Source organism: Panthera leo, chromosome D4, assembly GCF_018350215.1.
Source record: "Panthera leo isolate Ple1 chromosome D4, P.leo_Ple1_pat1.1, whole genome shotgun sequence".
Lineage (NCBI taxonomy): Eukaryota > Metazoa > Chordata > Mammalia > Carnivora > Felidae > Panthera > Panthera leo.
In genome coordinates this window covers 76,427,085-76,441,644 of record NC_056691.1, presented here as the reverse complement: position 1 = coordinate 76,441,644, position 14,560 = coordinate 76,427,085, and the positions used below count along the sequence as shown (strand labels likewise).

At 41.4% G+C, this 14,560-nt stretch overlaps 1 protein-coding gene across 1 annotated transcript in view; it reads left to right on the top strand.

The window, feature by feature from the left end:
- ASTN2 (astrotactin 2) overlaps positions 1–14,560 on the top strand; it is an 874,784-nt gene that overhangs the window by 347,256 nt on the left and 512,968 nt on the right. The window contains exon 6 of the mRNA XM_042912372.1: positions 5,688–5,834. Coding sequence (XP_042768306.1) covers positions 5,688–5,834 — 147 coding nt within the window. The remainder of the gene's footprint in view (positions 1–5,687; positions 5,835–14,560) is intronic.

Below are 14,560 nucleotides of genomic sequence, written 5' to 3'. Positions count from 1 at the left end.
GGTAACTTGCCACAAGTTAGATAGCTGTTAAATGGAAGAGTCTGGATTTAAATCTCCAAAACCCAGCCTCTTCATCCTATTCTAAGTGACTTTTCTACCAATTGGCCTCCTACGCCCTAATGTCCTGGGATCTTCAAGACCCTGTCCCTCACCCCAACCCCATATGCCATTTAAAGGAAGAAATGATTTCTCAGCTTGGGACCTAGTTTTTTGTCCCCCAGAGATACCGGGAGGAAGGATTCAATGGAAGTATAGCAGCTTTAGTTTTCTGCACACAGTGGTCTGATGGGGTTAGATCTATTTTCTTCATTGTAAAATGTGATTGATTCAATTCCAAATTTAACTTAAATTTGATTTTCTTCTCTCAACCTGGCATCTCCAAACTGAGAATCAATCAAACCCCAAATTATAGGCAGCGTGTGGATCAACAATGCCGAGTTATTTCCGGTCGAATTTCTCAAGCAATGCATTTTATGCCATTCTCTGCTGCCATGAGAGGAGTTGAGTGGTAAGAGGGAGGGGAAACGAAAGGGAAATTAGATTATTAACTTTCTCCAGTTCCAGCAATCAATACATCCTGGTGTAATTCTATTCCTATAGCACAGTGCTCTCTCTTGCAAGTGATGGGGAGGGGACTGCGAACTGGAATGTGAAACAAGAATACCCGTGACCCTGGACATTTGGCGATGCTCCTGTTATGATCTGGAGCTATCAGTTATTGATCTGAAGCTGTCATTGACTGATTTTTTTCCAGTTGCATGGAGTTCTGTTTTGTCCTCATATTAGCTCTGAAAGAAGAGCACTCCTCCATTTTTCAGATGGAAATATTTTGTCCTTTTAGGGTTAGACCCACTGGCAAGTGTCACATGGAGACTTAGTGGTGAAGCCAGGATTTGAACACAAGCAGGTCTAGCTTTAGAGGTCATGCTCTTTCTGCAACTACATGATGCCTTGGTGGGACCTTTATTCTGTGGTGAAGTGGAAGGTGGCATGATATGGGGGACAGGTTGGAAAGTGCTGGTTCTAATCTTGCCTCTGCCATGTACAAGTTGAGTGACCTTAGAAAGTCATTTGGTTGTTCTGTCCCTCTGTCTATGTGTAAAATGGGGATGATAGTAGCAGTTTGTTATAAGGATTAAATGAGGTGAATTTGCTTCACCAAAATGTAAGCTTCAAGGACATGGGTTGCCTTGTGTTCATTGTCATTCCCTCTTTGCCTAGAACAATATGGAGAAAGAGGTGATGCTCGGTAAAAACTGGTTGGATGGGTGAATGGTCGGATAGATGTGAGTGCTAGGCGTAGTGCCTGAATCATAGTAAACACTCTGTAAAGGGAGTTTCTCCTCCCTGTCTCGGCTTCCTGTGATGCAATACAGAGCCTGGATGAGAAGGATGTGGTTTTTATGGGAAAGATAGTTTCTACCTTGCCACTGTCTACAGCTCTTACTCAGAGCTAAATGCTAATGATCAGCTCGTTGGGCCAGGAACTCTTAAGAAGTCACCTCTGTTTGAGTTCCACTGTGAAGTTTCTGCCAGATTCAGTTGCCATGGAAACTCCCCAAGCCCCATGGGCAGCTCCACAGGCATCTGGCCCAAGTGCAGACTTGACCTGTGTGCTTTCTTCTTCCTGGACTTCAGAGGCAGCTGTAGCGATTCAGGCATTCGCTGAATAAATGGCTTCCCCAGGACACTGTTCATTCACATTCTCCCCTCCACTCCCTCCCTCTTCTTAGGACTCTCCCCCACTATATCCACCGTTTCTGTCTTTGGTTTCTAAAGAATAATTCAGTTCATAATATGTTCTGTCAATGTGTTGGACAAAGAAGTAAATGAGTACTGGTTTCTGCCATCAATGATTAGATAAATACTGATACCTGGCTTGGAAATGATCATTTGCGAGGGCCTACCATGTGCCAAAAACTGCGGTAGGCATTTAACATGTGCTGTCTCATTAGGTCTCACAACACTCTCGAAGGATGTGTCGTCTCCTTCCTATTTTCCAGATGGTAAAACTGAGAGGCAATAAGCTAACAATATACCTTCACTCCCCTCCCCACTGACTCCTAAAGATTGTGGATTACTGTGAAGGTTTAAAAGACCTAGGGGAAGCAGTTAGCCCGGTGTGAGTCCAGAGAGATAGTACAAGCAATCCCACACCTGCCCATAAGTCCTCATCTCCCAACCAGAAATCAGCCCAGCGAGGGCTGGGCAGCATTTCTGGTAGTTGGTTAATTAGCAAAAGGAAAGTCTTGGTCATCTCCATTTCTGCTGCCATATGGAGGCAAGTCTGGGAGGTGCCTTCTCAGAGACCCACAGGATGCTGTTGTCCATCCAGGGCATCTGCTTCCCCAATGCCAGGAACATCTACCTTCCTTATCTCACTCTCCGGTTCCCCTTGCCAAGAATGTGTTCATGCTGGACTCATCCTTACATGTTCGTCCCCTGAGAACAGACTCTACAGAATCTAGAGTGGAAACTCAGTGCTGCTGCTAAGTGTTCTTTGCGAGGGAAGGAGGGGAGGTTGTTAAATATCTAGACTTGGGGTAACGTGTTGACTTTTTAAGGGAAGACTTACACAAAGCACTGACTCCTAGTCCATACCCTTTCTAGTAGAAAACTTGGATGCTAGCTAGCTTATGTTATTTAGGTACTAAACTGTATAGTTCAGAGTTTGAAACAGATTTTTGTGGCTCCCAGGAAGAGAGAAAATTTGTTCCTTTTCTTCCAGTGGTCATTTTAGGCTTAGGGACTTCCCATCCACCTGACATTGGAACCAGCTTTTTAAATCTTACTTGCCATTCCATCTAACATATATCCAACAAATACAGCAAATAGATGAACAGTCTCTACCAAAAGTTATGCCTTATACTAGGACTAGCAATAAAGATAAGGATGCTATTCTTAAATCAAAGAGCTTCTAGGTTCCAGGAAGTAAGTTTAGCATGAGAGATGTAAAGATGGTGAAGGTGGGGTGCCTTCCTTCAAGAAGCTCACTGTTTATTAAGAAAAAATTAGATAGGCATACAAAAAAATCCAAAAGCTGTCCATAAGGGCTCTTATTCCATTAGGATCCACCAGTCTAGCAATGCAGCTGGCTTATGCTTGGCCTGCTTTTCGACTGGTCAGCACCTTATCTGCTTACTAACATGTTACTATCATCCCTGGAAGTTGGGATGCATTCGCTGAGATTCTACCACATCCCAGACACTGTGCTAGGCATTGGAATCAATGGTAGGCAAAGGATATGGCACCTGAGATTACCATCCAGTTACTAGAATCTAATGTTTGAGTGAGATATTTTGAGAAACACAACAAACGTAGGCTGTTTGTTTGCCTAGAGGGAGAGGATTAATATCCTTCATGAGTGATGAAGGATAAGGTAACAAGTGGGGTTCTATGCAAAAGAAATAACATCTGTCAGGGCGCCTGGGTGGCTCAGTCGGTTAAGCGTCCGACTTGGGCATAGGTCATGATCTCATGGTTTGTGGGTTCGATACCCATGTCAGGCTCTGTGCTTACAGCTCGGAGCCTGGAGCCTGCTTCAGATTCCATGTTTCCCTCTCTCTCTGCCCCTCCCCCACTTGAACTCTGTGTGTGTGTGTGTGTGTGTGTGTGTGTGTGTGTGTCTTTCTCAAAAATAAATATTAAAAAAATTTTAAAAAAGAAATAACACCTATGATATTAGTGTGATGAAGTGTTGACTGTGGTGGCACTGCAGTTATGCAGCCCTGCCCATACCTCTGTCAGGTAGGGGAGGGCAACAGGAGGTGTGAGTGCAGAGACCCACCATGAAAGGCCTCGAATGCCAGGCTAATGAGAATGGAAGGCATCCTGTGCCCAGAGGTGTAAAACAGTCTCAAGGGGTTCCAGCAGGGAATGAGATGGGAAGATGTGCCCAAACCTCCCTCATTTCATAAGCAGAGAACAGAAGAGATGTGGGGAAACAGGTGAAAATGATAAGGACATAGAATAAAGGGGCACCTGGGTGGCTCAGTTGGTTAAGCTCTGACTCTTGATTTTGGCTTAAGTCATGATCCCGTGGTTTGTGAGATCAAGCCCCACATCGAGATCCATGCTGACAGTGCAGAGCCTGCTTGGGATTCTCTCTCTCCCTCCCTCTCTGTGCTTCCCCCCCCCCATCTTAAAATAAATAAATAAACCTTTAAAAAAAGAATAAATAGAACTGCATGGCTGTGCAGATGCTGTAAAGGAAGAAGACAAGCATGAAGGATGTCTAAGTTTCTTGCCAGTTTAAATGGTGGTATTTTCAATAAGTTGGGGAGCTCAGGAGGAGGAGAAGGAAGAACAGGAGGAGGAGAATAAGAAGGATCAGGAAGAGGAGGGAGCTTTAAGGAGAAGATAATGTGTTCACTTTTGAACACATTTATGTCATGCCCCTGGGACTACTGTAGGGAGATGTCTAGGAGACTTGGGAATAAAGGTTTGCTCAAAAGAGCCTAGTGGGTGATAGAAATTTGGGACCCATTGTTCTAAAAATGTTATCAAAACCTTTAAAGTAGTTGTCAATAGCAAGACCTAAAGAATGAGACACAGTGGGGGCTTAGGACACAGACAACAGAATTGCTCTGCTGGCCCAGTGCTCTGCTGGCCATGCAAATCCGATCTACTCATTCTATTGCATCTACTAAATTGCCTTTAATTTTCTCAGGCAAATCTCCCCTTCACATCTTGCACCCTCTCTGCTAGTTCCTTAACACAACTTGCCTTGGAGTCTAATTAGCTGGGGATAAGCCCCCTAGCCTGTAAGCTCCCGGAGAGCAAAAAACTCTTCTTCACGCTGCTCTCTATGTATCTCCATAGTAGGTGCTCAGGAAATGCCTGCAACACTAATGTGAACTGAAGAGCTTCTAACAGTCTGTGAGACCCTGTTAGATGATAGACATTGTGTCTACACTATGCCACATAATCATCACAACAACCTGTGAGCTGTTTCTTACTACTCTCATCAGACATGTAAGAAAACTGAGGTTCAGAGAATGAAACAGGTCACACAGCCACTGAGGGCTAAAGCCCAGATTTGAACCCACGGTTGTCAGACTGTAAAGCCCATGTTCATTCCACTGGGCTCTGCGAATTCAACACTTCTCACTTCTTCCTACTTGCTCCTAAAGCTAGTAGAGAGTTTAATATTTTTTAAAAATTTTTTTTAACGTTTTATTTATTTTTGAGACAGAGAGAGACAGAGAATGAATGGGGGAGGGGCAGAGAGAGAGGGAGACACAGAATCGGAAGTAGGCTCCAGGCTCTGACCCATCAGCCCAGAGCCCGACGCGGGGCTCGAACTCACGGACCACGAGATCGTGACCTGAGCTGAAGTCGGACGCTTAACCGACTGAGCCACCCAGGCGCCCCGAGAGTTTAATATTTTTTAATAATTACCAAAAACGACCAGCCTAATTGAGAGGGGAGGAGAGGGAATTACCACAGTTTTCAGGAAGCTCGTTTCTTTCATCTGTACCAAAGGGGATGATAAGCCCATTTTGCAGAGAGTTAAGTTGAGACCCAACAAGGGCCACTGAGATGTCATTGCAAGCACAGATGTTGGAAAATATGGTTCCTTTTTCCAGCTTCCCATTTGGAAAATAACAGGATTCCAAAATTCCATGCTATCCCTATTTTCTCACCTCCTGGATTTATGTATCTTTGTGTTGTATTTTTGTTATTAGGTTTGCTGAAAAGCCCGGTGAATAAGACGGCCTTGACATTGATTGCTGTGAGCTCCTGCATCCTGGCCATGGTGTGTGGCAGTCAGATGTCCTGTCCACTGACCGTGAAAGTGACTCTGCATGTGCCTGAGCACTTCATTGCAGATGGTAAGAACCAAGCATAAAAGATGCCCCATTACCTGCTCGTCACCTTGCACCCCTGTCTGGTCAAATGTCCTCCATGCATAGCCCAACTTCACAATCAGATTACCCAAAAAAAAACCAAAACCAAAAACAAACAAACAAACAAACAAACAAACAAACAAAACATTCCAAAGGCCTTGGAAGAAGCCCTTATGATTTAGAATCCTGGATTATTTGAATGGAACTACAGACTGCTTTTTTTTTTTTTTTTTTTTTTTTTTTTTTTTTTTTGCCATGGGCAAGGATAAGATTTGTTAAATTAAGGAAGAATTCAAATGTGAGTGCAGGGAGACTGAGCTACTTCAGAGAACCTCCTGCTTCTTATTATGCTTGTGAATCCTATTCCTAACTAAAAATATCCCCTCCCCAAATACTACTTGCTAATTAAAAAATATGACCGAGAAGGTCATATGAGCTTCGTTGGAATTTCCTGAATGTCCTGGAGAATATTCTTATCTCATTCCATGTAGATGTACTTTACAAGTATGTTATATCCTACCGTTTACTCTTCGCACAATTAATTTGAATTAATGAGACACTGTAGTCTTTGTAATCATTTGCAAAAAAAGCATGGCCCAAGAAACTGATTAAGGTTCTTGATAGCTATTGTTAAAGTGTCCTCCAGAAAGATATTCCAGTTTACATGCTCCAGTAGGATGCGATGGCACCTATTTCCTCAATTGCTTGTCCAAGTGCTTGGCATTACTATTTTTAAGTATATGAAGATTATCATAAATATAATAAAGAAGTATATTAAGTATGCAGCTTAAATTTTTACATAAGAGTCCATCCAGATCAAACCATAATACATTCCCAGCTTCCTTATGTTCACTCCCAGTTAATGCCTTCCCAGAGGTAACCACCCTTCTGACTTCCAACATCATATTAGTCCTATTATTTTTAAAAAAAATATTTTTGCAATTGGATCTGTATTGAATATTTTTGAGATCCTTACTCAATAGTTGTCAGCCTTATCTCAATATAATTCAATTTTATCTTTACCTTTTAAGTTAATGTTCAGATCTAGCACCAATCCCTTCCATATGTTTTGTCCAAAGTGGAATGATTACCTCCTTTCTCTGAAACACTCAGACTTCTATTAATGTATCCTGTGATGGCTCCCACTTCACCATGTAAACTAGCCTCTACTTGTTTTTCACCTGAACTACAATGAAGTTCAGTATTTCTTATTTTATATACATGCAGTTGGCTTTCGGTCCTAAACATAACATTTTTGATTCAATTCTATCAAATCATATGTGTACATATGACAGATGCAACTTTGAGTGTAAGATAACAAAAGGATAGCAGAGGGAAGCAGAAGGAAGCAAATGTACAGAAGCATCTAGGACATATAGGTTCATGGAGATTGGGATGGGAAGAATTGCCAGAACCTGGGTGGAGATGAAAGGCTAAGAGTAATAAACAATGAGTTTGGAAAAACCAATAGGACAAATTTTGGCCACCATTTAAGGCATGTGATCTTAACTTTTAGTGTTACCAGTCCCTACACTTTAACTGTAGAACGATAGGCCTTAGCAACATTCGAGTTTTGAATATTTATTTTCATGCTTGTAGACATTGAGCTCCTAAGGAGTCTAAGTAACCTTCTCAAGGTCATGGTAAATAGTTTAGAGGCTAAGAGCAGAGGCTATAGAATAATACAAACATGAATTCAAATAGTTGTTCTGTTATCTGCCATTTCTATAGCCAAGTGAATGACTTACCTCTCAGAGCCTCAGTCTGCATCTATAAAATGGTATGATAATAGGGGCGCCTGGGTGGCTCAGTCAGTTGGGCGGCCGACTTTGGCTCAGGTCATGATCTCGCGGCCCGTGAGTTCGAGCCCCGCGTCAGGCTCTGTGCTGACAGCTCAGAGCCTGGAGCCTGTTTCGGATTCTGTGTCTCCCTCTCTCTGACCCTCCCCCATTCATGCTCTGTCTCTCTCTCTATCTCAAAAATAAATAAACGTTAAAAAGAAAATTTTAAAAAATAAAATAAAATAAATAAATAAAATGGTATGATAATAATACCTATCTCATTGGATTATTGTGAAGCCTACAATTCCACATTTATCAGATTTTCAGAGAACATGTAGTTGTGAAATTGCAAAATCAAGGGATCGCCCAAGAAAACTCGAGAAGTGTTGTGATGGCTTGGAAGGACAGAGAAAAATGTGGTGAGATAACAGGTGCCCTTTCTCAGTGGTCTTTATTCTGACCTCTGTCATAAACTTAAAACTTTACAACTTCCTGTAGAGTTGTCTGTTTCTTCCTGTAGACTGGAATCTCTTTGGGGGCAGGAGTTGTGTCTTCTGAGAGAGATCTTGTATTCCTGATGATTAGCACAATACCTGGTCCATGGTGGATGCTCAGTAAATATGTGATTAATGAATGCATGAAACCTGAATTAAAGCAGACTTATGAATGGCCCTATGGACTGTTATATTAGATCTCTAAGAAGAAAGGGGAGACTGAATCAAGGAAAACTAAGGCAGAAAATGCTTACAGATCAAGGATAATTGACAATGGCAATGGAGTTTACAAATACTAGGGATGCGATGGTACAAACATGGTAGGCAATGATAGAGGACCTAGCCCAAAAGGATCTCAGTCTCAAGGTGTAATGGAACCCCCTTCCCCTGCATGCTACATTGTCTTGGTTGGGAATGTACCCTTTGAAATGAATATGTTTAGGTTAATATCTCAGTTTTCTTGTTTAGTTGCTATGAAATATAGGAGAATCAGTTAAGCTCCCTATGTCTCAATTTTTCTCATCTGTAAAATGGAGATTATTTTGAAAAGATTGAATGACATAATGTATATAAAATACCTATAAAATATCTAAAACATGGTGATTGCTCGAAAAATCTCCATAGCTTGCTACTCTTATTCTTAAAATGATCCATAAAGGAAGAGACATCAGAAGCTGGTACATGGCAGGACAAGAAGGCATAAGAAACTAAATAAATGGGATTCTTCTATTCTAATAGATTCTGATAGAATCAAACAGTACCAATCTATTACGGTACTTCTGGGGTTAAATAGGACTTCTTAGAGCAGTGAATACTTACAGTCAGGTCGATGGCTGTCCAGTTCTAGGCAAGCAGACCTTTCCCAGCATGATCCCAGTGCTTCCTGTGGGTGGATAATCTATATGGATTGCACATCCCATTCCCCCAACAGCTCTTCAAAGTGATCTTTATTATCCCCATTTGACAGATAAGAAAACTAGGACTTGAAAAAGAGTGGAATCCAGTTTTCTGTGGGGGTGGAGCAGGGCCTAACCAAGAATAATTTATATGAATTCGACTAGTGAGGTCTCTAGCTCTGATTTCTGGAGATGCAGGAGTGTTATGTAGGGAGGCAAGAGGGTAAGTGATGATGATGTCTATTTTCCTGAACCTTTATTATCAGTTGGCATTAATATTTGTAAATTCATCGATATATGACATACATACAGTAAAGAAAACAGAATGCAAGTGTACAATTCAATCATATATATATGCCCCTACCTTAAAAGGCCACTGTCTGAGTTATAAATAACATCACACACAATAAAGCCTATGAGGATGAAAGCAGCCCCCATCGAGGGGGAAGGACTCCACTGAGACAAAGCCACTCAAGGACCATGGCTAAGTGGCTAAGACAGCTCTCAGTTTTCTTACCTTCCCCATAAACCTTAGGCTGCCAACTTGTCAGCCCTTAGGGAGAGCACTCATCCAGCCATATGTGTTGAGCTGTCCGTGGTGCTGACGTATGGGGCGTGGGGTTGAGTAATGGGGCAGGTCTTCAAAAAGAAAAGTATTCTGCAGTTGTGTTATGGTATCGTTGTACTTGATACTTACTGCCCGTTACAGGTAAAGGCCAGCACAACGTGGCACTTTTCCATATCCTCACTGGCAAGAGCAATGAGTACTGACAGCCCTCATCCAATCCCTTGGCAAATATCACCCCTTTCTTTGTCTGGGTCTTCTCAAGGCCACTAGAGGCTTTTTGCCCTGCTAAGTACACAGTGCAGAGATAAATTAGATTTGTGTCCAAACTCCTTGAATCTAGCTGTTTTTTCTGCTGTGGACTGTTAGTTATAAGCATTTTGGTCATTTGGGCTGATGAGTCTTAGAACTAGTGAATCACAGTCTCTAGGGGTGGAGTCTGTGTACTAATATTCATAATATGAACTCTGTGTGATCAATTAACAGAAGTTTGAGAGTTGCATTAATATCTCTGTAAATGTTACTTTTCTAATAACATATAATAATGTAATAACTCCTTGGGACCACAGGGACTCCTGATAAAGGGCTTTGGTTTCTTCCATCTTTTACTGTGTCAATGTCATATTAATGGAGCTGCCTCATGCTGTAGCTCCAGTGATTGTCCATAGCACTGAATGCAATGTAAATGGCGACTATGAGTTTTATAACAAAGCAGACCTGATAATGCACATGGATCCAGGCTTCATCCAGATTGTCATGTAGGTGGCATTGTGGATGAATGGTTACAAGTTAATTTTAAAAGCGTATCTTATTTGAGATGTTGGTTTGTGCATATCTTGAGGCTCCCAGTGTAAGTCAGGGTATATTTACCCAATATTCTGGCACTACAGCAAGCTAATAGAAGAGGCAACTCTTAATTTTTTATGTTTATTTATTTTTGAGAGGACAGTGAGAAAGAGAGCGGGGGAGGGGCAGAGAGAGACCAGGGACAGAGGATCCAAAGTGGGCTCCATGCTGACAGCAGAGAGCCTGATGTGGGGCTCAAACTCATGAACTACAAGATCATGACCTGAGCCGAAGTCGGATACTTACCTGACTGAGCCACCCAGGTGCCCCAAAGAGGCAACTTTTATTTTATTTTATTTTTTTTTAATTTTTTTAACGTTTATTTATTTTTGAGACAGAGAGAAACAGAGCATGAACGGGGGAGGGTCAGATAGAGGGAGACACAGAATCTGAAACAGGCTCCAGGCTCTGAGCTGTCAGCACAGAGCCCGACACGGGGCTCAAACTCACCGACCGTGAGATCATGACCTGAGCTGAAGTTGGCCGCCCAATCAATTGAGCCACCCAGGTGCCCCAAGAGGCAACTTTTAAAGGAGTAAGTTGTTTAGATTAAGTGAGTGAGATGGCCCCACTCTAGTGTAGACAAATAACAGTACACCTAGAGTTCTCTCTTATAGTCTGTTCTGTTCTGGTGCTTTGAGAAGGTGAGTGATATATTGGAAGTTGTCCAAAGGAGAGGCTTCACAGTTGAGAGATTGGAAAAACACTGTGGATACCTAATGACCGAAGGAATCATTCTATAAGAAGAATTGAAGGAATTTAAACAAAAAGTGAACCCAATATTATTGAGTAAGTCTGTTATAAATATGGCAGTGTTCAAACATTTTCATGGAGTTATTTACTCATTCCAGTCTCATAGCAGAACTGTGAGGCAGCATTTAGCATCTTCATTTGCATACATGGATGTAAATGCAGAGATGTTAAGTGATTTGGCCAGATTAACACACAGAAGTGAAGCAACATATGAGAGCCCAAATGTACCTGAACCGAGGTCCTTCCATGCTCCACTCTTTGACAAATATAACCATGGTTATTATTATTAGTTTTGAAAAGGGGACAGACTTGAGAGTCCCCAGGAAGAAAAATTAGAGCTAGATGGGTGATGAGGTGGTCAGTGATGAAGTAAAATTGATCCTTCATCTGAAAATGTCTTCACTTTCTGAGCTTCAGCTTCATTATCTATAAAGTGGGGATAATAGCAGTACTTATCCCGTAGAGTTATTGTGCAGAATAAATGAAATAATGCTCATAAAGCTTTTAGCTCAGTACCAGAGATCTAGTAATGGCTCAGTAAATCGTATAAATGTTAGTGGTTGTTATCACTTTTGTTTAATACTGGAAGGGGGTCATTGCAAGGTAAGGAGTTCCCCATCATAGGAAATTTCCTAAGAATAGATGACCACATTTCTATGAAGCCATAGAAGAAAAGGGAAGAAATGGGTTTGACTTGGATACATGGTATTTTGATTCAGAGCCATTTTATCAGAATATAAATTTTTAAAACACTTTATTTTTTAGGACTTTCAAATTATGTTTGTTTATTCTTCAGAACCTCATTCTTGGGTGGCACCCACTCTTTTCCTTAGCCCAGGAATGGAATGAAACTCAGGAATGAGTGAAAGCTAGGGAGTGTCTCTTGAATACTTTACCTGACTAAACACACACACACACACACACACACACACACACACACACACACACATGCACACACAGTATTTTTGTGTTGATATGTTCATTACATCAAAATATTCATGCTAAAATATTTATATGTTAAGATAAAGTTAAGTTGTTGGCCTCACCTTTGGGTTAGACTAGGTGATATTTCAAATCCCCTTTGTTTTCTATGACTGAGGAATTTGGGGTCTGAGGTTTCCTCACCAGCCTGTGAAAACCTGAAGTGGAAATGTTTATCATTAGGATGGCCTAGCTCATTAATATGCCACGTGTAGCTGCCTTTGAAAACAAAAATTATATATGATGAATCTCAATCTATATTTGCTTCCACCCCTATTTCATGTCTTTCAACCCAAGAGAGTGAGCTAATCTTATATGGCTTTGTGCCTTTAATGAAGAATGAGGTTATAACCAGCTCCAGAGCTAGTTTGCAGTGATTTGAATACATGGGGGGAGTATTTTCAACTTAAGGAAGGAAAAATTACACCACACTGCTTAGTCACAAACTGCAAAGAAACCTGTATAAAGAGAGGAGTTCCTTGGACCTTCTGCTCTGTGGCACCATCTGGGGCTTGGTTTTAAAATGTTCAGTGCTAATTGCAGACCTTTGAGTGCCATAGAACATGTTCAGGGATGAAAGTTCTCCATAGCAGGGTCTCCGCCTTGTTTGCCCTTCACCACTTTGCACACATTTGATGCTGTTATGACAGATAGGCTACTTTGCCTTGTGTCTTCCTATGTACATTTGCTTAAGTGTTTCTCTCTACCAGAAGTACCCTTCCTAGTTTCCATATACTGCAACTCTACCCATCTCCATGGCCTAACTTAATTTTCTCCTTCCTCCAGAAAACCCTGTTTATCAAAACCCCATTCCTTGAAAACTAGATAGAACTATATTTCTGCCTTTTTAATAACCCCACAGCCTACCTCCCATCACTGTTATTGTTATGAATGTGTCATTGGAACAACTGCCATAGTCCTAAGAACTGGCCTCCTGAGTTAAATCTGACTCCTCTCCAGTCTGTTTTCAACAATACAAACAGAGTTGATATTTTAAAATCAGCAATCTCAGCATACTGCATTTTCTCATAAAACCTGTTCAAGTACCTCTTACTATAATTGTAAAGACTGAACTTCTTAACATGGCTCTTAAGTTCCTGCAAGATCAGGTCCCTACCTACCTCTCCATCCAGCCTCAACTTACTCCACTGTCTTTATGTGGGTTCCTTAAATATCCTTAGCTGCCTCCTACCTCAGGACCTTTGCACAAGTTGTTCCCACTGCCTGGAAAACATTTTCCCTACCTCCCCAGTTTCTTATGGACAAATTTATTTACCCTAAAGTGATTGACTTCCTCTTTTCATATCCCTGCCTCTTTTAGGTCCCTTAGTAATTATTCTCCACAACCCCTGCTCTATTCCTTTATTCCAATTATTTAAGTTGGTAATTATATATTATCTAGTTCATGTTGGTCTCTCCCACTAAGTTGTAAGCTCCATGAGGCTAAAGATTTTATTTGTTTTGCTCATTATATTCAGCACCTAGGACAGTGTCTAAATCAAAGTTTGTGCAACCAAACAGCATTCATTGAATGAATGAATGAATGAATGAATGAATGAGTGAGTGAAAGAAAGAAAGAAAGAAAGAAAGAAAGAAAGAAAGAAAACCAAAAAATGAAGTGATTTCACTAGCTAGACTTAAATTTCCTCAAGGTCAAAGGCCACAGCTTATTCATGTCCTACCCTACTGTGAGGTCTAACAGAGGCTTCAGCAGACATATAATAAATTGTGTCTGTGAAATGAAGGGAGGTGGGGCAGGCAGGTGAACCTAGATAACCTAAGAAGATATATCTGGGGGAATGACGGTGCACAAAATCTGAGTTTGCCTATCTTGTGATTGACTTCACTCCCCACAGTTTTTCCTCCCATCCCCAAAGATAAGAAACTCCAATCAAAATCACATTTCTCCCCCAGCACCAAAATGAAACCAGCTTTATCCAGAAGCCCAGGAAGAGGGGAAAATATAAATTGAGCTGAGATTCAGAACACCCGGGGGGGGGGGGGCGAGAGGGGGGAGGTGGCAATGAAATACCAATAAACCATATTAATATGCTGAAATCAGGAAGAATAGGTTGAACTCCAACCCAGATTTAATAACTATACATGAGAGAGTGCAGGGAGAAGGCAAGGCTAGGTTTCAGTCAGAATTAAAATGAGATCTGTAATGAAACTGGTAATATAATTATAAACTGTGAAAACTTCTTTCCCTTCTTCCTCTTCTGGTGCTTAATGGGCAACTTGCTCAGCAATGGCCTGGAGCTGTTGCTTGGGGCGGTGGATACCCCCTAGAGTAGAATCTGCTTTTTTCCCCCTCAAACCTCTTTATTAGAAAAGCCTAAGTCTACAAAATCATGGAAGGAAAAAAATGCTTCAAGCTATTTCTTCCTTAAATAGT